The 24,867-nt window shown below is 47.4% G+C and overlaps 1 protein-coding gene across 1 annotated transcript in view; it reads right to left on the bottom strand.

Annotated features, from left to right (window-relative positions):
• LOC141098265 (intelectin-1-like) overlaps nt 1-24,867 on the bottom strand; it is a 116,921-nt gene that overhangs the window by 64,383 nt on the left and 27,671 nt on the right. Inside the window, exon 2 of the mRNA XM_073585900.1 lies at nt 2,219-2,291. Coding sequence (XP_073442001.1) covers nt 2,219-2,282 — 64 coding nt within the window. The 5' untranslated portion in view covers nt 2,283-2,291. The remainder of the gene's footprint in view (nt 1-2,218; nt 2,292-24,867) is intronic.

The raw sequence follows: 24,867 nt of genomic DNA on the forward strand, positions 1-24,867 counted from the left end.
TATTGGATGGATTGTTACTGAGATCTATTGAGAATTTCATGTCAATAGCACCTTTAGAAATATACTTATTTCACCTGCTGTATATTTATATAGTGTGTTTTTTTTAAAGTGAAATATACAATATTGAACTAAATACTGAAGAAGGCTGAATAGCACAGCTCTGTGTAATATATAGCAGCCATTACCATGTACTGCATACCAGCTTCTATTCATGAAAAGGAGCTGATCTTCAGTTCTCGGCAGCAGTTCTTGCATTGAACGGAGCTGTGCTGTTCTGCTCTGTTCAATGTTTACATCTGCCTTCCTCCAGAATTAATAACAGCTCATGGGTGAGTTGGAAGTTTGATATTAATGATACGTGCATGTGATAGGTCACCAATATTTTATACCTGGACAACCCTTTTAAATGTACACAACTATGGTCCAAAACAGAATTCAGGCTTAAAGTTGCTTGAAATGTCGCAAGAGTTTTGTGCAACTCATACTTGTGCAAAAAAAAAGGGACTTATGGCATTCTCAGACTTTCCTGAAAAGTTCTGACAACTTTTTAGAAAGTGGGCACACCTTAGCCAAGAGATGTCATGACCAGCTTGGACGGAAAATTCATCATAATTAGGGATGGGCGAATCCTGAAATACTCGGAATCGCTAGACTCTAACGAGTCCGACTCGGAAACTCGCTACTCGTTGCGAGTCTAGCGAGTCCAATGTTAATGAATGGGGATGCGAGTATTGCAGCGATTCCTGTGCTGCCATTTTTTTTGTTCCGCTTACTTCCCGCATGTGGCTGTGCACACCATGCGGAAAGTAAGCAGAACAATTGCGGATGGTACCCACGGTCCGGAGGAGAGGAGACTGTCCTCCGGGCTTTGGGCACCATATCCCTGTAAAAAATAGAATTTAAAAATAAAAAATATTGTTATTCTCACCCTCCGACGTCCCGCGCAGCCTTCCCGCCTCTCCACGCATCCGTTCCCAGTAGTCCTTTGCGAAAATGCCCGCGATGGCGTCCGTTCTCGCGGGATCGCGAAGTCTCACGGTCATTCGCGCGACGTCATCGCGAATGACCGCGAGACATCGCGATCCCGCGAGAACGGATGTCATCGCGGGCATTTTCGCAAAGGATTACTGGGAACGGATGCGTGGAGAGGCGGGAAGGCTGCGCGGGACGTCGGAGGGTAAGAATAACAATATTTTTTATTTTTTTTACATTTTATCTTTTACTACTGAGGCTGCATAGGCGGCCTCAGTAGTAAAAAGTTGGTCACACTTGTCAAACACTATGTTTGACGAGTGTGACCAACCTGTCAATCAGTTCTCCAAGCGATGCTACAGATCGCTTGGAAAACGCTAGCATTTGCATTGGACTCGTTACTGTGCGAGTAATCGCTTGGAAACTCGCAGAGTACCGACTCCTGCGAGTCCCCTACTACTCGCAGAGTAACGAGTCCCAACGAGTAGATTCGCCCATCCCTAATCATAATTTATGCCACAATTTTGAATGACTAGAATACACTTCTTGGGGTTCTGTGCAGCAGCACAGGCTAGGGTCATACACAGAGCTTGGCACATATGTAGCACATTAAGAGGCACATGTTTCTAAAGAATCAGGAGCATCAGGGCAGTTTGCCACAAATCTGACAAGCTTTGGCGTTACGCCCCCATCTTGCCTCTATTCCGCACATTCTGCAGAAGCTTGGTGAAATGGGCATGAAAACGCCAAAAGCTGTTGAAGTCTTGCACAACTCTGCTTTGCGTAACCTTTTTGCAGCTGTTCAAAAGTGATTTACACCAAAATGTAGGCATAATCACTTTGATGATGGGGCCTAAGTGATTTGCTTATTTTGTAAATGTTCTAACATTGTCCAATCAGTGCTGATTATGGTGGGACACACCTTAGTGGCGTGGGACATAGTAACACCCATCTGGCAATTTATTATTACTTTTATGAGGAATCACAGAGTAATAACCTAACTTAGCGTTTTAAGAAAAGATGTTCCAGAGGGTTGGCAGACCATCTTTAATTAACGATAAAATAGGCATTTACAAGGTCAAATTTTCTCCTAAATTATTATTGAACTGTTAGTACATATGTATTGTGGAATTTTCAGACAGTATCTTCAAGTCCGACTACTAATATTTTTTCTCTTTTTATATTTTCACAACACAGACTATACATCTGACAAATATTTGATTATATTTGTATATATAGTACTCACTACATATATCACAGTTTCCTCCAGCTAGTGCCAAAGAGATGATTAAAACGCCGTGCAGCAACATTTTTTCAAGCTAGGATAAAAATATAAGCACAGAAAACAATGAATACTATGAATATTATATACCGTAACATATTTATCACAACACATGCCTAAAATGATCGTTTCAATATTAAGTATTATAAATATTTTTTTATACAGAACACAGTGGTAACTGTACAGAAATCACAAAAAAACAGATGTCCTTTCTTGTTCTTGCACAGGGCCAGGGCCGGCGTTAGAAGTGGGTAAGCGTCCAAAGCAAAAATTAAATTGATAATAGCTCTGCATCTAATCTATTATTATCTAATTTCCGAAGATGAGACTTCTAAGGGACATTTGGTGACATCACAGTCATGTGACCATGATGTCACCTCAGGCACTCTACTGTGGCGTTTTAGAAGAGCTGAAGAAGACTTTGATATTGTTGATTGCTCTCATTTAATGGCCTGACCTCAGCTCATGTAAATACAATCGAAATGCTTCTTTGTGATGGTGCAATATTAAAACTTTTGCCCAGGGCCCCACATTGTCTAAAACCGACCTTACACAGGGGCCTCTTTTGCTAGTGTTGGCCCATGATCTCTTCTACTCCAGAACCTCTAGATAAGATTTGTTCATGAGAAAACCAGTTTAATTGGAGCTTAACATCGTAGTCCTAGAAGAAAAATACAAAACCAAAAAGAGGAGCCAAGCACACTTGTTGGTATAAGTGTAATGTGTAGGTGCAAATTCACACTGTGACCTATATGGGCTGCATTTCTGCCAGTTTTTTTTACATGAATACCTCTTAGTGAAACAAATTAATTAAATGATTAAATGATTTGCGCCCTTTTCAAGTTGTCTTATGTGGTTTAGTTAGTTTCTGATAATTACTGCTTTTTCAGATGTTTTAGACAGATACATGAATTGTGACTTTTTAAAAAAGTTTAAAAATTTGGCGCAGCTCTATTCTAGTTCCACCGAGCAATGTTTTTATGTACGCTGGATTTTTTGAGACAAAATTTGTGACTTTTTGCAATCTAAAGTTGCAAAAATGGTTGAAGGCAGAAAATAAAATTGGGCTTTGTACAAAATTCATGATTTGCTTTTTGATGGATTTGGTGCAAATTCTTGTAGAATTTGACTTTTTAACTACATGTAATGGTTGGTGAGACTAATTGTTCAAAACTCTGTCATCATTAAGTAGGTGGACTAAATTAGTAGGAGCAACAGTGATAAACATATTTTGGGGCCTTGTGTTACATATGGTACACAGAAGACAACAATTAGGCAATACTTGGGCATAGAATTTTTGTACAAAACCAGCATATAACGCATGGCCTTGTCAAACAAGCGATCCTAAAGTTTTGGCATTTTAATAACAAAAATAATATTGTCTGCCGGGGTGTCCCCACATTTACCCCCCTATTGAAAATTAGGTGAGAGGTTGTTGGGATCTTCACTTGGGATTTATTTGGAATATTGTGGGGGATTTAGTGCAGACACAAGGACATCTTTCTTCACAAATAAGATGTCTTATCTTCATAATCTTTTTTATTTCCTCTGTTGACGACCATAAGAGTGCTTGGTTTTTGTAGCACAAGTTGTAGTTTTGTTTGAAAATAATTAGTTTATTATATAATTTACTGATAAAGGCAAAAAAATTAAAGTGAGGTAAAATAGACTAGAACTTTATATTAGAAATTATTAAAATGATTCAGTTTTATACATCTGTTAGCTTATACCACCTAGAAGTTGGCTTACTTTGAGCCAGAAACTTGAGAAAAAATTTGGGTGTATTTTCTGGTCACGGTTTTACACAATTTATCTGGTAAATTATGCTCCTTTTCAATGAATTAACTCCTCGTTTTCAGACATGGCACAGGAAGTGCCTAAGACACATTATAAATACTGCGTAGGTGTAAAGAGAAGAACATATTGCCCACGTTCCACCTTGAAGGCATGTATGGTTATAATGTATTTGGATGTGTAGTGTGTAAAGTTGTTAGTAGAGTTGAGCGAAACGGGTCGAAAAAATTCAAAAGTCGCCGACTTTTGGCAAAGTCGGGTTTCATGAAACGAAACCCGACCCTAGGATGAGGTCGGCCACGAGGTCGGCGACTTACGCGCCAAAGTCGCGTTTCAAAAGTTTGTTTTGCGCTCTTTTTCAGCCAATCAGGATCCACGGACACTGTGGGCAACGTGATGACATAGGCACGGGTCACCACCATCTTTCAGAAGGGCATGCAAGTGATTGGCTTGCTTTGGTGGGCGTCACAGGGGGTATAAAAGGGCGTGCACGCCGACCGCCATCTTACTTCTGCCAATCTTAGTATAGGGAGAGGTTGCTGCTGATTATGTAGGGAGAGCGTTAGGCAGGGAAGAAGACAAAAAAACTGCTTCTGCTGCTAGCGATTTGGCCTGCACAACACACCAGTCACTGTGTGTGCAGTGCAAGGGGAGGCTATATAGTGGTGTATCAGTGGTGTTGGTTGTTGGGCTGCCTTCTAAGGCTTCCTGACATTCCTGCATTGCTGTTTACCCACTGCTCCGCAAACTGCTTTTTTAAAAGCAATCCCAATTTTTTTTTTTGTCCTGCTGAGAAGACAAAAAAACTGCTTCTGCTGCTAGCAATTTGGCCTGCACAACACACCAGTCACTGTGTGTGCAGTGCAAGGGGAGGCTATATAGTGGTGTATCAGTGGTGTTGGTTGTTGGGCTGCCTTCTAAGGCTTCCTGACATTCCTGCATTGCTGTTTACCCACTGCTCCGCAAACTGCTTTTTTAAAAGCAATCCAATCTCCCTTATCCTCTAGTCACTTTTGTCACAGCTGTGACATCGAGCCTGTCACATAGCGCTCAGATATTCATTGGGCCTCACACAATCCAAAAGTGTCCAGTGTCCAAAAGTGTGTGCAGAGATTCAAAATCTCCCTTATCCTCTAGTCACTTTGGTCACAGCTGTGCCATCGAGCCTGTCACATAGCGCTCAGATATCAGTGGGCCTCACACAATCCAAAAGTGTCCATCCAGTGTCCAAAAGTGTGTGCAGAGATTCAAAATCTCCCTTATACTCTAGTCACTTTGGTCACAGCTGTGCCATCGAGCCTGTCACATAGCGCTCAGATATCAGTGGGCCTCACACAATCCAAAAGTGTCCAGTGTCCAAAAGTGTGTGCAGAGATTCAAAATCTCCCTTATCCTCTAGTCACTTTGGTCACAGCTGTGCCATCGAGCCTGTCACATAGCGCTCAGATATCAGTGGGCCTCACACAATCCAAAAAAGTGTCCATCCAGTGTCCAAAAGTGTGTGCAGAGATTCAAAATCTCCCTTATCCTCTAGTCACTTTTGTCACAGCTGTGCCATCGAGCCTGTCACATAGCGCTCAGATATTCATTGGGCCTCACACAATCCAAAAGTGTCCAGTGTCCAAAAGTGTGTGCAGAGATTCAAAATCTCCCTTATCCTCTAGTCACTTTGGTCACAGCTGTGCCATCGAGCCTGTCACATAGCGCTCAGATATCAGTGGGCCTCACACAATCCAAAAAAGTGTCCATCCAGTGTCCAAAAGCGTGTGCAGAGATTCAAAATCTCCCTTATCCTCTAGTCACTTTTGTCACAGCTGTGCCATCGAGCCTGTCACATAGCGCTCAGATATTCATTGGGCCTCACACAATCCAAAAGTGTCCAGTGTCCAAAAGTGTGTGCAGAGATTCAAAATCTCCCTTATCCTCTAGTCACTTTGGTCACAGCTGTGCCATCGAGCCTGTCACATAGCGCTCAGATATCAGTGGGCCTCACACAATCCAAAAAAGTGTCCATCCAGTGTCCAAAAGTGTGTGCAGAGATTCAAAATCTCCCTTATCCTCTAGTCACTTTGGTCACAGCTGTGCCATCGAGCCTGTCACATAGCGCTCAGATATCAGTGGGCCTCACACAATCCAAAAGTGTCCATCCAGTGTCCAAAAGTGTGTGCAGAGATTCAAAATCTCCCTTATCCTCTAGTCACTTTGGTCACAGCTGTGCCATCGAGCCTGTCACATAGCGCTCAGATATCAGTGGGCCTCACACAATCCAAAAGTGTCCAGTGTCCACAAGTGTCTGCAGAAATTCAAAATCTCCCCTGTCCTATAGACACCTTGTACCTTGTTTTACATTACTAAATAGTTTGTTGGATTTTGTCTACATTTCTACCAAAATGAGGAAGGCTGGTGGAAGAGGCCGTGGAATTGGGCAGGGGTTGGCAGCTGGTAATGATGGTGTTGGTGGTGGATCTGATGGTAGTGGCAAGAGCAAAATAGGACCGAATGCAGGAGGTGCTGACCCTGCGTCATCGTCTGGCTACATAAGGCCTCGAACGCTTAGTTTTCTAGGAGTTGGCAAACCGCTTTTAAAGCCAGAGCATCAGGAAAAAGTTTTGTCGTACATTGCTGACTCAGCCTCCAGCTCTATCGCCTCCTCTTCTTCAGTTGTAAAAAGTAAAAGCACTGAGTCGTCATTGGAGGCTCATGTTCATGAACCACACCTTTCCTTGTGTCCTTCACCCCAACCAAGATTGAAGGATGACGCAGGCCATACTACTGATTACTCCATGGAGCTGTTTTCACATACCATGCCTGGATTATCAAGTCAAATGGTGAATTACCCAGGCCAAGATGAATCTGACATGGAGTGCACTGATGCACAGCCGCTGATGGATGATTCTGCTGGTACATTCACTCAGAGCACTACATTGTCCTCGCAGTGTACAGAGCCAGATTCTGACCCTGATGAGACTCAGGTGCCCCTTCCCGCACACTATACCACCATACACGGTGACACAGAGGAAGGTGCACATGACATAGAAGAGGAGGTGATGGATGACCCAGTTGTTGACCCAGATTGGCATCCATTGGGGGAAGAGGGTGCTGCTTCCAATAGCTCAGATGAGGAGCATCCACAGCAGACATCGACATCGCAACAGCTGTTATCTGGCAGGCCCGGAGCACTCCAAAGACAGGTTCCAAACATCAAAAGAGTTGCTGGACAGCTTGTCCAGAGGGTCAAAAGATCACAGCGTGCTAGGCCGCAAAATGTCTGCCAAAGTAGGAAGAGTGCAGTGTGGCACTTTTTTGAACAAAATCCTCATGATCAGGCCAAGGTTATCTGTAAGAAGTGCGCAAAGACCTTTAGCCGAGGGAAAAATCTGAAAAATTTGAATACCAGTTGCACGCTTAGACATTTAACCAGCATGCACTTGCAAGCGTGGACACAACACCAAACCTCAAGTGTCACATGTGCAACTGATCACAACGAAGGTAGTCAGCAACGCTACATTGTTTCCCCCACTGTAAGCCCACCGGTTAGCACAGCAGCAAATGTTGAGGTGTCGTTGCAAGACCACAGCAGTCAGGGAATCCCACTGTTATATCAACGAAAGACTGATTCTAGGCCATCAGAAAGAACACCAACTCCATCACCATCATCAACCCTCTCTCAGTCCACCCTGTCCACCGCTACTTCCACCATATGCAGCTCTCAAGTCCAGCTCACCCTCCCAGACACTATGAGTAGGTCAAGAAAGTACTCAGTCTCTCATCCGCGTACACTGGGTTTGAACGCCCACATTGCCAAACTAATCTCGTTTGAGATGATGCCCTTTCGGTTGGTGGAAAGCACAGCTTTCCGCGAACTCATGGCCTATGCAGTACCACGCTATGACCTACCCAGTCGCCACTTCTTCTCTCGCAAAGCCATCCCAGCCCTCCACCATCATGTGAAAGACCGCATTGTCCATGCACTCAAGCAGTCAGTGAGCGGAAAGGTGCACCTCACAACTGATGCATGGTCCAGTCGGCATGGCCAGGGCCGTTACGTGTCCATCACTGCGCACTGGGTTAATGTGGTGGATGCAGGGTCCACAGGGGACAGCGGTGGTGGGACAGTGCTGCCTAGCCCACGGTATAGGAAACAGTTGGCTGTAGGCGTTCGACCCTCCTCCTCCTCCTCCTCCAGAAGCGAAAGCTCGTCCACAGAGCGCAGTCGTACGAGCACTCCATCTGCAGCTGCCACTGTTGCACACGATGTGTCCCCCTATCGAGCAGCTAGTGGAAAGCGTCAGCAGGCTGTGTTGCAGATGATGTGTTTGGGCGACAGACACACCGCCGAGGTGCTGGCCGAGTACTTGAAGCGACAAACTGAGTCATGGCTGGGCAGTGTACATCTTGAGGCAGGCAAGGTAGTTAGTGATAACGGCCGTAATTTTGTGGCAGCCATAGCCCTTTCAAAACTCAGCCACATACCTTGCTTGGCTCACACCTTGAACCTGGTGGTGCAGTGCTTCCTCAAAAATTATCCGGAGTTAACAGCCCTGCTCCAGAAGGTGCGAAGACTGTGCGCGCACATCCGCCGGTCGCCTGTACACTCCGTTCGTATGCAGAAGCTGCAGCGATTGCTCCACCTTCCCAACCACCGCCTCATTATCGACATTGCAACAAGGTGGAACTCCACCCTGCACATGGTGGAGCGGCTGTGCGAGCAGAGGCAGGCCATAATGCATTTGTGGGAGGATACACGGCCAGGCACTTTGAGAGCAGACATGGAGTTGACAGGTGTGCAGTGGTCGAAGCTGAAAGACCTTTGTAAAGTCCTTCAGTGTTTTGAGGAATGCACACGGCTGGTAAGCACAGACGACGCCATCCTAAGCATGAGCATCCCACTTATGCGTCTGCTCATGCAAACTTTGACGCACCTTAAGGAGCAGGCGTCTGCAGCCAATGTTGATGAGGAGGAAGTGGAGGAGGGAATCCTTGATGACATTCAGCCATTGTCTGCTCAGGGACCTCTCCTGGACGAGGTGGAGGAAGAAGAGGAGGAGGAGGATGATGATGGGGATGATTACTTAGGGGAGGAGGATGCATCTCGTGGGGCAAGTGAAAATGTTGGCGTGGCAAGGTCTGGTACAGGGTTTGTGCGTGACTGGAGGGATGTGGATTTGCCAGAAAGTGCTCCTCCACCCAGCACTCGCAGTGCATCATTGACACCGGGAACATTGGCCCACATGTCAGATTATGCCTTGCGGATCCTAAAAAGGGACCCCCGCATTGCCAAAATGATGAACGATGACGACTACTGGTTGGCCAGCATCCTGGATCCACGCTATAAAGGCAAATTACAAAACATCATGCCACAGGAGAACCTTGACCTAATATTGGCTAATAAACAAGCAACTCTGGTAAATCGGTTGCTTGAGGCATTCCCAGCACACAGCAGCGGTGATGGTTCTCACACGAGCCGTACGGGCCGGGGGCAGCTTGGCAGAGGTGTTCGTGGTGCACACAGCAGAAGTGGCTTTTGAGACAGGGGTTTCATGACAATGTTGTGGACTGATTTTTCAAATACCGCTTACACAACTGGTAATACTGCATCGATGGAAAGTGACAGGAGACAGCAGTTGTCAACTATGGTTACAAACTACTTTTCCTCCCATATCGATGTTCTCCCACACAGGTCATTCCCCTTTGACTATTGGGCCGCTAAACTGGACACCTGGCCTGAATTGGCCCAATATGCCTTACAGGAGCTCGCTTGCCCAGCTGCAAGTGTGCTATCGGAAAGAGTCTTCAGTGCAGCTGGATCAATCCTGACAGAAAAAAGGACCCGTCTGTCAACCCAAAATGTGGATGATCTAACCTTCATTAAAATGAACCACGCATGGGTTTCCAAGGATTTTGTCCCACCTTCCCCTGATGACACATAGGGTGACAGAAAAATGGCTTGCTTTGGTCCACCTCTTCCTGGTACTTCACCTATTTCGCCTTTTGCATCAGCTGAATGTCCAACATCAACATATGCCACTTTCTAAAACTCCCTAACTGTGCTGCCTCCCCCCCCATGGCAGGGGTCACCACCTAGCGCATGACACCGTGCGAGTGCCGTTGCCCTGGACAGGTGGGTAGGCCGACTCTTGGGCGCGGGCACTGGCACAGGGTCCCTCATAGTGCAATCAAGTGTCTCTGACGGTGGTGGTGCACACCCGCCGTCAGACACACCGCTGTACTATGAGGGGCCCAGTGCCAGTACCGACGCCCACAAGTGGGTCCCCCTTGCTTGGGCAGTGCCCCAGCATTTGCAATCTTTACCTCTCCCTGCTCCTCCGCTGTGTAATCTGGGCCGTCAAATCCATACTGTGCCTGACACCGTCTGAGCCTGCCTCCTGATGTATAGACATATTTTGAATGTGTACGCTATCCATACATGTTATCCGGGGATACGGTACCCTTTCTAACCTTTGTGCAATCACGTGCAATCCATACTGGGCCTAACACCGTCTGAGCCTGCCTCCTGAGACATATATTTTGAATGTGTACGCTATCCATACATGTTATCCGGGGATACGGTACCCTTTCTAACCTTTGTGCAATCACGTGCAATCCATACTGGGCCTAACACCGTCTGAGCCTGCCTCCTGAGACATATATTTTGAATGTGTACGCTATCCATACATGTTATCTGGGGATACGGTACCCTTTCTAACCTTTGTGCAATCACGTGCAATCCATACTGGGCCTAACACCGTCTGAGCCTGCCTCCTGAGACATATATTTTGAATGTGTACGCTATCCATACATGTTATCCGGGGATACGGTACCGTTTCTAACCTTTGTGCAATCACGTGCAATCCATACTGGGCCTAACACCGTCTGAGCCTGCCTCCTGAGACATATATTTTGAATGTGTACGCTATCCATACATGTTATCCGGGGATACGGTACCCTTTCTAACCTTTGTGCAATCACGTGCAATCCATACTGGGCCTAACACCGTCTGAGAATGATAGATGGGGCCCACCATACACTGGAACATTCCAAAGGTGGACATCAGACACTGGAGCAGCATTTACAGGGCCCATTATACACTAGAGCATTAGAAATGGGGCCCATTATGTTTGGAGCATTATTTGGGCCCATAAGACAGTGGAGCTTCATCCATGGGGACCAACATATACTGTAGCATTATGTGGAGCCCATCATATACTGTTTCAAACATTATATGGGACCAATGATTCTGTATGGAGAAATAGATGGGCCTCGTCATGAGATGTAAAAAGTGAGGTATTTTTCATTGTACTATACCGCTATTTCTCTGCCATATCGGAGCATGATGAGTTGTGGTATGTGTTAAAGGGGCGCTCTTTCGCCCAGGGCACATGAAAACCTGGAGCCAGCCCTCCCCCCCCCCACAGTCTGTAGCCAAATAACCCCCATTTTTCAGTGCGTAACTTGTATTATGAAGTTAATTAAGGTTGACAAGCTTAAGTAAGAAGAATTGATGCTTTTGGCATTCAAATGGGCACTGTTGGTGTGTTTCCTGTCCTCCTCTCACTGCCGATTTTTATTCCCCATTGACTTACATTGGGTTTCGTGTTTCGGGACGACCCCGACTTTTCACGAAACGAAACGCGACCCTAAAAAGCCAAAAGTCGCTCAACTCTAGTTGTTAGGCATCGTGTTCCCGCCTCTGCACAGGAGGAATCCCGACCCTTACCTTCTGCAGTATCCCATTCAGTCCCAGCCGCAGAGGAGACTACTCAGCAAAGACATTATTTGTGCCAGCGAACTCTGAAGTAACAGAGTTCTCTCCTGTATACACCGGGTCAGTGGTTACCCGCCGATGTTTAGTTTGCACTCCGCCATTACCGAGCAGCAGTTTATTATCTCTGCACGGTGGACCCCGGGTTGCGATCGCATTTCTTAATATTTTATATTTAGTGCAATCCACAACCCTAACATTATACTAGCACCAGGGTCTGGCTAGTAATGGCAGATGAGCAGCAACTACATGCGTACATCTGGCAGCTGGAGGGCAGGTTGGCGGCTGTTGAGCATCCAGCCTCAGCATGTTACCACGATCGCTTTCCAGGCAGCCACAGAGGTTGTCTCCCGTATGACCACTGCCATCTCTGCCCCGGCTTTGTCCCACCTCCCGCTGCCCGAGAAGTTCTCGGGCGATAGTGCCTCATGTAGGGATTTTGTGAGTCAGTGCGCCATACAGCTAGAGCTGCTGGCTGCACAATTCCCTTCCGAGAGGGCTAACAAGAGGGATTTGTCGTCTCCCTCTTGTTGGGCAGGGCTTTGGAGTGGGCCACACCGCTGTGGGAGTGTGGTGATCATGTGGTGCAGAGTGCTTCTCTGTTCTTGGCCACTCTGAAGCAGGTCTTCTTAGGACCGCAAGTCACCCATGACACCGCGCTCTGGCTGCTGGCAATGTCACAGGGCTCGTCCATGGTCAGTCACTTCGCCATCCAGTTTCAGACGCTGGCCCCTGAGTTTGGAGTGGCCAGATAAGGTCCTCATTCCGGCTTTCTGGAGAGGCTTGGCTGACCATGTGAAGGATACCACCAGGGAAGTTCCTGCCACAGTAGAGGAACTTATTACCGTCTCCACCCGTATAGACCTTCGCTTCACCGAGCGAAGGTTGGAGCGGTCCCTGTTGTGAGTTCATTTTCCCCTTCATTACTGAGGCCCGAGGAACTCCCTCTTCTGGTAAAGAAAGGTAGTGAGCCTGATTATCAAACACCTGAGGCTGATGATGATGACTGGCTGAGTGGAGTTACTGACTGGATATAAGGCTGCCGACGCCCTCCTGCCCTGCGGGTGATTTCTCTGTGGGATCCTTGGAGACCAGTCTGAATTCCTGCTCCTCTAAAGCTAAGTTTGCTGCTCGGCCTTTTGCATTTGTGCTTTGACTTTGTTTTGCTTTGTTTTTCTGGATTTCTGCCATTCCCCGCTGGGGTGTACTGAATTCCTTTAGCTCTGTCTTATGAAAATACCTGAGTGCTGATTTAGTTTTTGAAGCCTAGCTGCTTCAGGGCCTTTTTCATATCAGCTTGTTGGCTTATGTCTTTGACAGGGTTTTGGCAGATTGCAGACAGCAGCCTTCCTGTCCTTTCCTATCTAGGTAGTTTTGGGCCCCGTCTTTGCTTAGTCTATCTTTCTGTCTGTGTTAGTGTTTTCATCTTGCTTCACCGTCATTATATGTTGGGGGCTGCCTATTGCTTTGGGGTCTGCTCTGGGGCAGTTTAGATTTCCCCTTTCTTTCTTTAGGCCTATTTAATTCTCCGGCTGTGATTGAGGGGTCTAGGGCATCGTAGGAACCCCCCACGGCTACAGCTAGTTGTGTTGATAGGTTCAGGGGTCTGCAATCTGATAGTTGCCAACTTCTCTGGTTTTCTGGACTTAGCTTGTATTTCTGCTTTTGCCTCCTACGGTGACTCATTCATAACAGGTCCCAGTATAGGCAGAGGTTTAAGTTGGCACCTAGCTTTGCTAAACCTCTGGAATCTCTCGATCGGGCATCCGAGCCTCAGGGGGCCTTGGGGGCTCCTCGTCCCGGTCCGCTCGAGCATCTGTGGTATGTCATGTTTGCTGGCAGTCTGGGCACCTTGCCAACCAGTGCCCACAGCGGTCGGGAAAATGCTCGCCTCTAGTGGTCATAGGAGGAGGCTCACTAGGATCAGCAAAGTTTTTCTCCAAGCTGACCTTTAAGGGAATGCTTGGGGTTGGTTCATCCACTCTGGCGGTGGAGGTTTGCATGGACTCTGGAGCAGAAGGCAATTTCATGTCTTCTGCCTTCGCTCAATGGCACACAATACCTCTGGTTATGATGGCCAAGCCAGTCACTGTCAGGGTGGTGAACGGCGCAACTCTACCCTCACAAATGACCCACCAGTCTGTCCCATTGATACTCTCGGTGTCTCCGTCTCATCAGGAGATGATATCCCTCCTCATCATGCCTGAGGGTATCGATCAGGTCCTTTTAGGAGTTCCCTGGTTATGCTTCAACTCTCCCCATATAAAGTCGTCCTCGGGGAGGATTCTCGGGTGGGGTAAAGGCTGTGAGGGTAGAGGAGGAGGAATCCCAACAGGAGGAATCCCGACCCTTGCCTGCTGCGGTCTCACATTCAGTCCCGGCCGCAGAGGAGCCTGCTCAGCAAAGACGTCATTCCCGATGCCTTGCTCAAGCTAGTGCTGTCAGGTTGGTTGCTGCTGCCATCCTTGGTTCAGCTATAGCAGCCTGCACTAGCCAGCGGCGAGCAGCTCCTGGGACTAAGTCCCTTTTTCACTCCACAGAGCATGCCCATGGCTCAGCATCTCATTGGAGCTCTGGGGTCACATGCTCAGGTCCCGTGTCTGTTCCGATTGGACCACAAGGAAGGTCCCGGAAGTACACTGCTATAAAAGATTCACATGGCTGCACGACCATGCGCTAGTATAGACTCTAATTATTATTTGTGTGTATGATGATTGATGCATGTATCTGGTGACTGACTCATTAAGACTCCCTCCCTCTGGTTGTGTTTGCGTTAGGGATTAAGAGTTAGAGTCAGCGCCCACGGGTGGCTATGCTCACATCACTGTGCTCCTAGTACTCAGCATACACTAGCGTCCGATGGTGTCGCCCTCTGCTGGGCACTATCGTACCGCAGCAATTGCCAGCCACCGCCTGTGCAGCGCCGTGCGCAACCTATGCCCTTATCTGTCCAATCCAGGGTGACTGGCGATATCTGCCTGAGCGGCTCTATGCACACTTGCACGCTTTTTTATAAATATATCTGTTTTGCTGGCAACGCAGTTGCGGTGCCGCACGCTAGTGAGTTGACAGGGACTCTATCCCTGTGTATGGGGGCAGAGTCTGATACTCTACACTAGCGCTCCATTTGCCAAAGCACCTCACTAACTCGAACCTATAAGGGAAGACTTCCTGGCGACTATTTGCCCTCGGTGCAATTGCCTGATTGACCTGGGGCAAGTGGTGGCGCTAGAGAGCCGACCCCTGCTAGGTCCTTCTCTCCCCTCCCCCTGAGGTGAGCAAAGTCGACCCCCCCTCACACTGGGCATGCATGAATTGGCCAAATTATGTGCTAAGCGTCTCAATTTTTCTTAATATCCAGAAGCAGTATTGCTATTCATATTTAATATGTTTCCCATTGATGTGCCTTAACACGATAAGAAGATAATTGGAGGAGTGGTGGTAGTGACTGGGACTACATAAGCGAGCAGACTTCTGTCAGTGACTGCCGGTGATACTCCTTTCTTTGCTTACTGAGGATTTCTGTCTCCTGCTTAATTCTGCATTTTTCAGCTAAGTGTCATTTGCTAAACCCTTTGCATCTATTTTGGCCTTGCTGTCAGGGGTCAGCTTGCTCCCCCTGGGGCTGCTGGCTCCTGCCCTGTATTTTTGTATCTTTTGTTTGTTTGCTCAGTCCCCTGCTGTATTAGCCTGTTGCTAGCCACCAGTTCACACCTGAGTGCTGATATAGTGGGGGCGAGGTTGTTCAAACCTCAGTATTTTTGTACTTCAGTCGTATTAGAATTATTAGGGTTTTTGCGTGATTGCAGACAGTGCCTTTTCTGTCCTGTCCTATCTAGTCAGTGTGGGCCCCATCATTTGCTCAGTCTATTTTCTGTGTTTGTGCTTCATCTTGTCTCACAGACAATATATGTTTGGGGGCTGTCTATTCCTTTGGGGATCTGCTTCAGGGCAGTTTAGATTTCACCTTTCTGTCTTTAGGCTTAGTTAGTCCTCCAGCTGTGACGAGGCGTCTAGGGCAACGTAGGAACGCTCCATGGCTACTGCTAGTTGTGTTGTTAAGATCAGGGGTCTGCAATCCCCTGAGCGACCAACCTCTCTGGTGTTCTGGTGGCATAGCCTATTGCGCTCTCCTCCTCGATGACCCATTCATAACAGAATCACCGGCCTAACTGTAGATTCTAGGGTACTCAAAAGAAGGAAAGAATTGCAAAAAAAAAAAGTGTCAGAATTTACATATTTTTTCCTCTTTTTTCTCTGGGGACGTAGGAGGATTTTTTCCTTAATTGAGACTAGGCAATTGTCCGATCGTGTTGAGCAGCTCACTGCTGAAGTGCGGAGAATCTCTGCTTATCTCGCCCAATCATCTGTTGTAGAACCAAATATCCCTACTCCTGATGTGTTTTCTGGGGATCGGTCTAAATTTCTGAACTTTAAGAATAAATTTAAACTGTTTCTTGCTTTGAAGCCTATCTCCTCGGGGAGCTCTATGCAGCAGGTTAATATTGTCATTTCCCTGCTGCACGGTGATCCCCAGGACTGGGCCTTTTCTCTGACACCTGGAGATCCTATTCTGGCTAATGTAGATGCTTTTTTTCAAGCCCTGGGGTTATTGTATGATGAGTAGTGTTGAGCGATACCACCCGATACTGAAAAATATCAGATCGGAATGGATCGGACGATCTAAAAAAGGATCGGGTATCACCGATTCCGATCCCGGAAGTCCCATTCAAGTCAATGGAACAGAAATATCAGAATTAAAAAGAACCCTTTCTTTCCCTGTCGGTTAATTCTACATGAAGAAAAACAACTAATAATAATGTAGAATGTATTGTGGGAGGTGTAGGAGACATTAAAGCCATAGAGGTTTAGCCCAATCAAATGGAATAGCAGGAATTTGTTTTTGTTTTTTAAGACGTTCGTAGTTACAAAGATATTTAATTTTTTGTCAGATATGTATGTTTCACTACTTCCATGCTCTTCACCTTCTTTTTTACTTCTCCCACACTTTCTCCTTCATCATCTTCAGCAGCAGCAGTATCTTCTTCCTATTCTTCTTCTTCTTCCTATTCTTCTTCTTCCTATTCTTCTTCTTCTCCTTCCTATTCTTCTTCTCCTTCCTATTCTTCTTCTTCTTCTTCTTCTTCTTCCTATTCTTCTTCTTCTTCTTCCTATTCTTCTTCATCATATTCTTATTTGTGTCAGGCATTCCTGTAGTTGTTATCTATAAAAGTTTGAAGATTACACCTTCCGTTCAGCCTGTCACAAAAGATTTACAACAGGATTTGTCCGCGTTCAGTTTGGCCTGCAGCAGCAGGCCTTTTCCAGAGGCACCACGAGGAGGAACGGACTCACCCCCATACACTGCTTAGTCTTCTTCTGATTATAAATTTGATAATCTCATTTACTCAGATTTTTAGTCTTATGCTTAATGTTCTTCTGCTTTTGGTTTTTATGCTTCTTGGTCTTCTGTCTCATGTTGTTCTGCATTTTGGTGGTTGTCTTCCTGTTCTTTGTCCTCTTGGTCATCTTCTTCAGGGTCATCTTTTAGGTATTCTTCTGTGTGGTCTTCAGGGTCGTCGTCTTCAGGGTCATTGTCAGGGAGATCCAGAGTGAGAATCAAAAACCATTTCCACAAGCTTGAACTTTGAAAAGTAGCAGAAGTTACAAGAAGGCTGAAAGGCAGGTGTCCTGCTCTGTCCACATTCCCACAACTATTAATGGGAATGGGGAGAGAGCAGGAGACATTGCCGGACACACATCAGGGGATCAACTGACGTGACTGAGCCCCAGTAACACAGGAACAAGTGTGGATTGTGCAGACGGCACATCAGAGCAGCGACTGGCGGGCTTGGAGGCCAGTGGAAATACTAGAGACAGTACAGCCAGAGGCCTAAGTGGAACACGGTTAAAAGTCAGTAGTAGTGTGATGTTGGAGGCAGCAGTAGACTTTGCCATCCGCACAGCAGGGGAACAGCTGGCGTTACTGAACCCCACAGACACAGGAGCGATTGATTCTATCTGTGCGGACGGCGCTTCCAAGCTACAACTGGCTGTGTTGAAGCCCAGGATCAATGCTCCGAGCAGGCTGAAGCCTACTTGGAGCAAGTAGAAAATAACATGTAGTGTGATGTTGGAGGCAGCAGGAGATTTTGCCATCCGCACAGCAGAGGAACAGCAGGCATTACTGAACCCCACTAACACAGGAACTAGTGTGTGTTTCTCTGTGAAGACGGCACTTCTGAATACCAACTGGCATTGTTGGAGACCAGGATGAGGCATGGTGCAGGCTGAGGCCTGATAGGGTTGGCATGTGGAGGCAGCAGGAGACTTTGCCATCTACACAGCAGGGGAACAGCTGGCATTACTGAACCCCACAGACACAGTAGCGAGTGTGTTTTTCTCTGTGAAGACGGCACTTTTGAACACCAACTGGCGTTGTTGGAGCCCAGGATGAGGCATGGAGCAGGCTGAGGCCTGATGGTGCTGGCATGTGGAGGCAGCACTAGACTTTGCCATCTACACAGCAGGGGAATAGTTGGCATTACTGAACCCCACAGACACAGTAACGAGTGTGTTTTTCTCTGCGAAGATGGCACTTCTGAACACCAACTGACGTTGTTGGAACCCAGGGATTATAATTCAGGTGGCAGAAACTTGAACACAACAGGAGACCTGTATACAGTTGCCAACCAATTATTTAGTCGGGAAGAAGACTGGCAAATTCTGGGTAGATCCAGGCCTTGTTCATTTTCAGAAAAGTAAGCCGGTCGACGTTATCGGAAGAAAGTCGCGTGCGACGGTCTGTTAGTACACCACCTGCGGCACTAAAGACGCGTTCCGATAATACACTGGCTGCAGGGCAAGCCAGCACCTCCAATGCATACTGGCTAAGCTCTGGCCATGTATCCAGCTTAGAGACCCAAAACTTGAAGGGGGAAGAGCCATCTGGGAGTACAGTCACAGGGCAAGACATGTAGTCTGTCACCATCTGACGGAAACGTTGCCTCCTGCTGACTGGAACCGTCAGTGATGGTGTAGACAATTGTGGCGGACACACAAAACTTTGCCACATTTGGGCCACAGTGGTCTTGCCTTGTGCTGAGGCGTTGCCTCTGCTCCCTCTTTGTGCCGAGTTTCCTCCACTGGCTCGAAGCACAGATGTGCTTTGTAAAGCACTAGCACCACTGCTGTCGGGTGGAATGGAAAACATGATGGACTGCACCAGTGTGTCTTGGTACTCCCGCAGTTTACGCTCCCGGTTCAACGTTGGTATGAGGGTTTGCAAGTTGTCCCGGTAGCGAGGATCTAGGAGGGTGTACACCCAATAATCAGCTGTGTAGAGAATGTGGGTGATGCGGCAGTCGTTTCTCAGGCACTGCAGCATTAAGTCAACCATGTGCTGCAGACTCCCAACTGCCAAAGAACCGCTGTCCCCTGCTTGAGGCGTGATCTCTGCCTGCTCTGCATCACCCCACCCTCGCTGTATATACTGACTAGAGCTTTGTGTACCTCCTTCCTCTGGAGAGATGTCTTCCTCCTCCATCGACTCCTCCTCATCCTCCTCACAAAGTGTCCCCTGCCTAGGCTTTTGTGAGGAAGCACGTAGCGCAGACTGTCCAGAAGCAGATGGCATTTGGGACTCCTCATCCTCCACCTCTTCCAAAACCTCATTCCTTAGTGCTTGCAGTGTTTTTTCAAGCAGGCAGATAAGGGGGACAGTCATGCTGACTAGTGCATCATCTGCACTCGCCATCCGCGTGGAATCATCGAAGGCACGCAAAACGAGGCAGATGTCCTTCATAGAGGCCCTCTCAGTGGTGCTGAAGTGTGACCGGCGCGCATTGCGACTTGTTTGCCCCTGATGCAGCTGGTACTCCATGACTGCTGCCTGCTGCTCACACAACCACTCCAACATATGTAACGTTGAATTCCACCTGGTGGGTAGGTCGCATATGATGCGATGTTCCGGAAGGCGTAATCGGTGCTGCAGAGCAGCAAGGCGCGATCTTGCCGTGCTGGAACGACGCAAGTGAGCGCACTCTATGCGGACCTTGTGCAGCAGTGCATCAAGATCCGGATAGTCCCTCAGAAAGCTCTGCACGACCAAGTTGAGCACATGTGCCAGACATGGGATGTGAGTGAGGTTGCCTAGGCCAAGAGCTGCCACCAGATTTCGGCCATTGTCACACACTACCAAGCCTGGCTGGAGATTCGCTGGCACAAACCACACGTCGCTCTCCTGCTTGATGGCATTCCAGAGCTCCTGCGCTGTGTGGCTTCGATTCCCCAAATAAATTAATTTCAGTACGGCCTGTTGACGTTTGGCCATAGCTGTGCTCATATCGGTCGTAACAGGCTCCTGCTGCGCTGTTTCAGAGGAACTTGAGTAGGAGGAGGAGTCAATATGTACAGACTGGATTCCTGCAATCCGTAGAGTTGGCAGAACACGTAGAGCGCCACTCTCCAGATCTGTACCCGGCTGAACAACATTGACCCAATAGGCAGTGAGGGAAAGGTATTGTCCCTGTCCATGGTTACTGGCCCACGCATCAGTGGTCAGATGAACCTTGCTACCGACGGCGTTTAGTAGCGCATGTTTTATGTTTGCCTCCACATGTTTCTGCAGGGCAGGGACGGCTCGCCTGCTGAAATAAAAGCGGCTGGGCATGGTGTATTGTGTGACTGCCAATGCCATGAAGTCCCGGAAGGTGTCAGTCTCCACCAGCCTGAATGACAGCATTTCAAGGGCCAGTAGTTTGGCAATGCCAGCATTCAGAGCCTGTGCTCGGGGATGGTTTGCCGAGTATGGCCGCCTTTTCTCCCATGCCTGTGCTACCGATGGCTGCCGAGTGGCCTGGGAGTGTGAGGATGACTTGGAACGTGGTGCTGTGGGTGGAATGTCACAGGGTCTCCGGGCAACAGTGCCAGAGGTTCATCCTTGGCGATCCTGTGAGGAAGCCGAACCAGCTGTGTGTGAGCTGGAGGAAGAGGCCCCAACACGAGCTGAAGAGGTGGTAGGTGGTGCTGTACATTGGCCTACGTCTTCAGTGTGTCTGTGTAACTCCAGCTCGTGCTTGGTCCGCACATGTTTCCACATATTAGTGGTATTGAGGTTGCTGACATTTTTCCCTCTTTTGACTCTCTGATGACACAGCTTGCATTTGACAAAGCAAATGTCATCTGCAACTGTGTCAAAAAAGAACCACGCACTGCAAGTCTTGGGAGCGCCCGTTTTGCCTTTTGAAAGTGGAATGCTCCTAACGGGTGCCAAAGTGGAGGCTACAGGCAACCAAGTCTGCCCCCTCCCTCTCCCTCCGGTTTTGGCCGTTATGGGAATCTCTCCCTCAGAGCTGCTCCCACCACCTTCCTGTTCCTCATGCCATGATGGGTCAAGGACCTCATCATCTACACTCCCCTCTTCAAACACCTGCTTCTCCTGGGTTGTCTCGCCAGCACTGTACGCACCAGAAAGTGGTAACTGAGTCTCGTCATCATCTGATGCGTACTGAGGTGTGCTGACCATAGGCACTGGCCCACCCGCCTCTTCAGATTCAGAGGGACAAAGAAGTTGCGCATCACTGCATACCCCCTCTTCTTCACATTCTGGAATGCTGCTTGGCTGGCCCCCTCTTTCCAAACCAACAGATTCCGAGAACAGAAGTAGAGACTGTGATGGCTCCTGTCCAGGGCTCTCTGACTGCCTGGGCACCTTGGCAGGTGGTGAAGAGAGAGATGGTTGCTCTTCGGTGCTCTGGCCCTGAGAGGATGTGGAAGTAATTGAAGTCGATGCGTTAGCTACCATCCATCCGACAACGGCTTCAATTTGTTCCTCCCGCAGCAGTGGGGTACGGTGAGGTCCTACAAAGCTGCGCATAAAGGACTATTAACTGCTAAAACTGGGCGATGCTGACTCACTGGTGCCAACAGCAGGCACAGATTCCCCACGTCCTCTCCCTGCAGAATCCCCACGTCCTCTCCCTGCAGAATCCCCACGTCCTCTCCCTGCTGAAACTCCATGCCCGAGGCCACGTGCCTTACTCCCTGCCTTCTTCATCTTGCTAGACTGAGAAAGATAGGCAGAAAAGTACAAAGGGGGGCCTTAGTTTGCTTATTCCTGAACAGCTGGTTACAGGTATAAGAAACACTAATTTTATGAAGTGTGTGTGTCGACTACACTTTAATGGGAGCTAATGTGGCCTACACAACTTTCAAATGTAGTGTTTGGTGAACTTTGTTGTTTTCTTTTTGGGAAAAAAAACTAAAAGGAGGTGACCAAAGATTTGAAAGTCAGAGTATCACCAACTTTCTGGAGCTATTACAATGCAGGCAGGTAACCTACAATGCAAAAGATGAGGCTCCAAAAAAATTGGGTAATACTAATCTGGCTGCAGCTGAAGGGCACAAGCCAGAAAAAAGGCTCCTCTATCTACTCCTATATAGTGTTTGCAACCAACCAATGTAGATGGATATGGATGGATGCACACTAATAGTAGAAGAAAAAATGAGCTGCAATTAAAGAAAAAGAAAAATATGTGTGAGGCAGTGACGCACGCTGAGCGGCCTACAACCAGACTTAGCTGCAGGACACACTACTCAGCGTGAGCTGCACTCACACACAGTCAAAGACCTCTCAGACAGCCGTGAACAGTGCAGCTAAGTGGGCACTAGCACTGACAGGCTGCAGAAAGGCTCCGCTGTGTACTCCTAGAGTGTTTGCAACCACCGTATATGGATACGGATGGATGCATACTAATAGGAGAAAAAATGAGCTGCAATAAAAGAAAAATGTGTGAGGCAGTGACACGCTGAGCGGCCTACAACCAGACGTAACTGCAGGACACACTACACTCACACACAGTCAGAGACCTCTCAGACAGCCGTGAACAGTGCAGCTAAGTTTGCACTAGCACTGAAAGGCTGCAGAAAGGCTCCGCTGTCTACTACTAGTGTTTGCAACCGACGTATATGGATACGGATGGAAGCACACTAGATAGAATTTTTTAAAAATAAGCAGCTCAAAAAGAAAAATATATGTATGAGGCAGCAGTGAGGCACGCTGGGCAGCCTACAACCAGACGTGGCTGAAGGACCCACTCCACAGCGTGAGCTGCACTCACACAACCCTTGCAGACAGCTGTGAACACTGCTGCTAGGGAAAAAAAAGCTACAGTGGTGGTTTATGTAGCCGGGGTAAAGCACAATATTGTTTTGAGAATCGCTATTTCTAACTGTCCCTCACAGTCTTCAACAGCAGCCTGTCCCTAACTGAATTCACAGCAGAGTGACCAGAAATGGCAGCGGCGGTGGCTTTTATAGTGCATCATGACATCATTTCAGCAGCCAATCACAGCCATGCCAATAGTTAACATGCCTACATGCCTAACAGGATGTGCCCACACTTCTGAGGATTCCCATTGGCTGAATCAAAGCGAGCGGGCTGATAGCATTATTGGAACTTCCGATTCCGGTATCCGATATGAAAAAAGTTATCGGAAGTCAGTATCGGAATTCTGATACAGCTAATATCGGCCGATACCCGATACTTGCGGTATCGGAAAGCTCAACACTAATGATGAGCCTAATGCTATTGATCAAGCTGAGACAACCTTATTGGCATTAAAACAAGGTCAAGATGCTGCTGAGTTATATTGTCAAAAATTCCGAAAGTGGGTGGTCCTTACTAAATGGAATGATGATGCCCTAGTAGCTCTCTTTCGGAAAGGTCTGGCAGAATCCGTAAAGGATGTTATGGTGGGATTCCCTGTCTGTTCTGGTCTTAAGGACTCCATGTCATTGGCCATTCAAGTTGATTGACGTTTACAAGAATGTAAAACTACGCAAGAGGCGGTGCTGCCTTTCGAACAAACCTCTCAGCCCATGCAATGTGATAGGGTTTTGTCTAGAGCGCAACGTCAAGAGTTTAGAAGGCGTAATAAGTACTGTTGAGCATTCCAATACTGCAAATATCGGGTATAGGCCGATATTCGCTGTATCGGAATTCCGATACTGAGTACCGATATTTTTTCAATATTGAATACCGGAATCGGAAGTTCCCATAATGCAATGAGCCACTGTTGTGGCTGTGATTGGCTGCTGAAATGATGTCATCATGATGCGTGGTCTGTGCGCATCATGATGTGCGGTCTGTACGGACCTGCCAGGGGTCTGTGCTGGCTGCCAGGAGTCTGTGCCGGCTGCCGGCGGTCTGTACGAGCTTGCCGGGGGTCTGTGCCGGCTGCCGGCGGTCTGTACGGGCCTGCCGGGGGTCTGTGTGTGTGTGCAGGCATCGTCTGAAGGGACTACAAGTCCCATCGGGCGATGCCTGCTACAATGACAGTGATTGACACATTAGCCAATGATGGGACAGTAGTAGTCCTATCATCCGGCTAATGTGTTGAATGTAAAAAAAAAAAAAACAAAAAAAAAAACATGCATACTAAGAGGAAAAGAGGTACCCTGGACCACTAGTACTCAAATGACCAGCTCAATGTCCTGAATAATGTTTGCCAAAAAAATGATCAACTCTATGTGTAGTTCAGAAGTTATTCACGTAAATCGCTTATGTGGCGAATAAAGGAACGCACTCAATCGTACATAAGTTCAATTTGAAAAGAGGTGCCCTGGACCACTAATACTCAAAATGACCAGCTCAAAGACATGAATAATATTTGCCAAAAAATGATCAACTCTATGTGTAGTTTGGAAGTTATTCACGTAAATCGGTAATGTCGCAAATAATAAAACGCACTCAATCGTACATAAGTTCAATTTGAAAAGAGATACCCTGGACCACTAGTACTCAAAATGAACATATCAATGTCCTGAATAATATTTGCCAAAAAAAGGATCAACTCTATGTGCAGTTCAGAAGTTATTCATGTAAATCGCTTATGTCGCGAATAGAGTTGAGCGATACCATCCGATACTTCAAAGTATCGTATCGGATGGTATCGGCCGATCTTTAAAAAAAGTATCGGTATCGCCGATTCCGATACCGGAAGTCCCATTCAAGTCTATGGGACTTCCGGTATCGGAATAAGAAAAACCCTTTCCT

Source organism: Dendrobates tinctorius, unplaced genomic scaffold (genome assembly GCF_039654945.1).
Source record: "Dendrobates tinctorius isolate UK_male_01 unplaced genomic scaffold, ASM3965494v1 ptg000089l, whole genome shotgun sequence".
In the NCBI taxonomy this organism is placed as follows: Eukaryota; Metazoa; Chordata; class Amphibia; order Anura; family Dendrobatidae; genus Dendrobates; species Dendrobates tinctorius.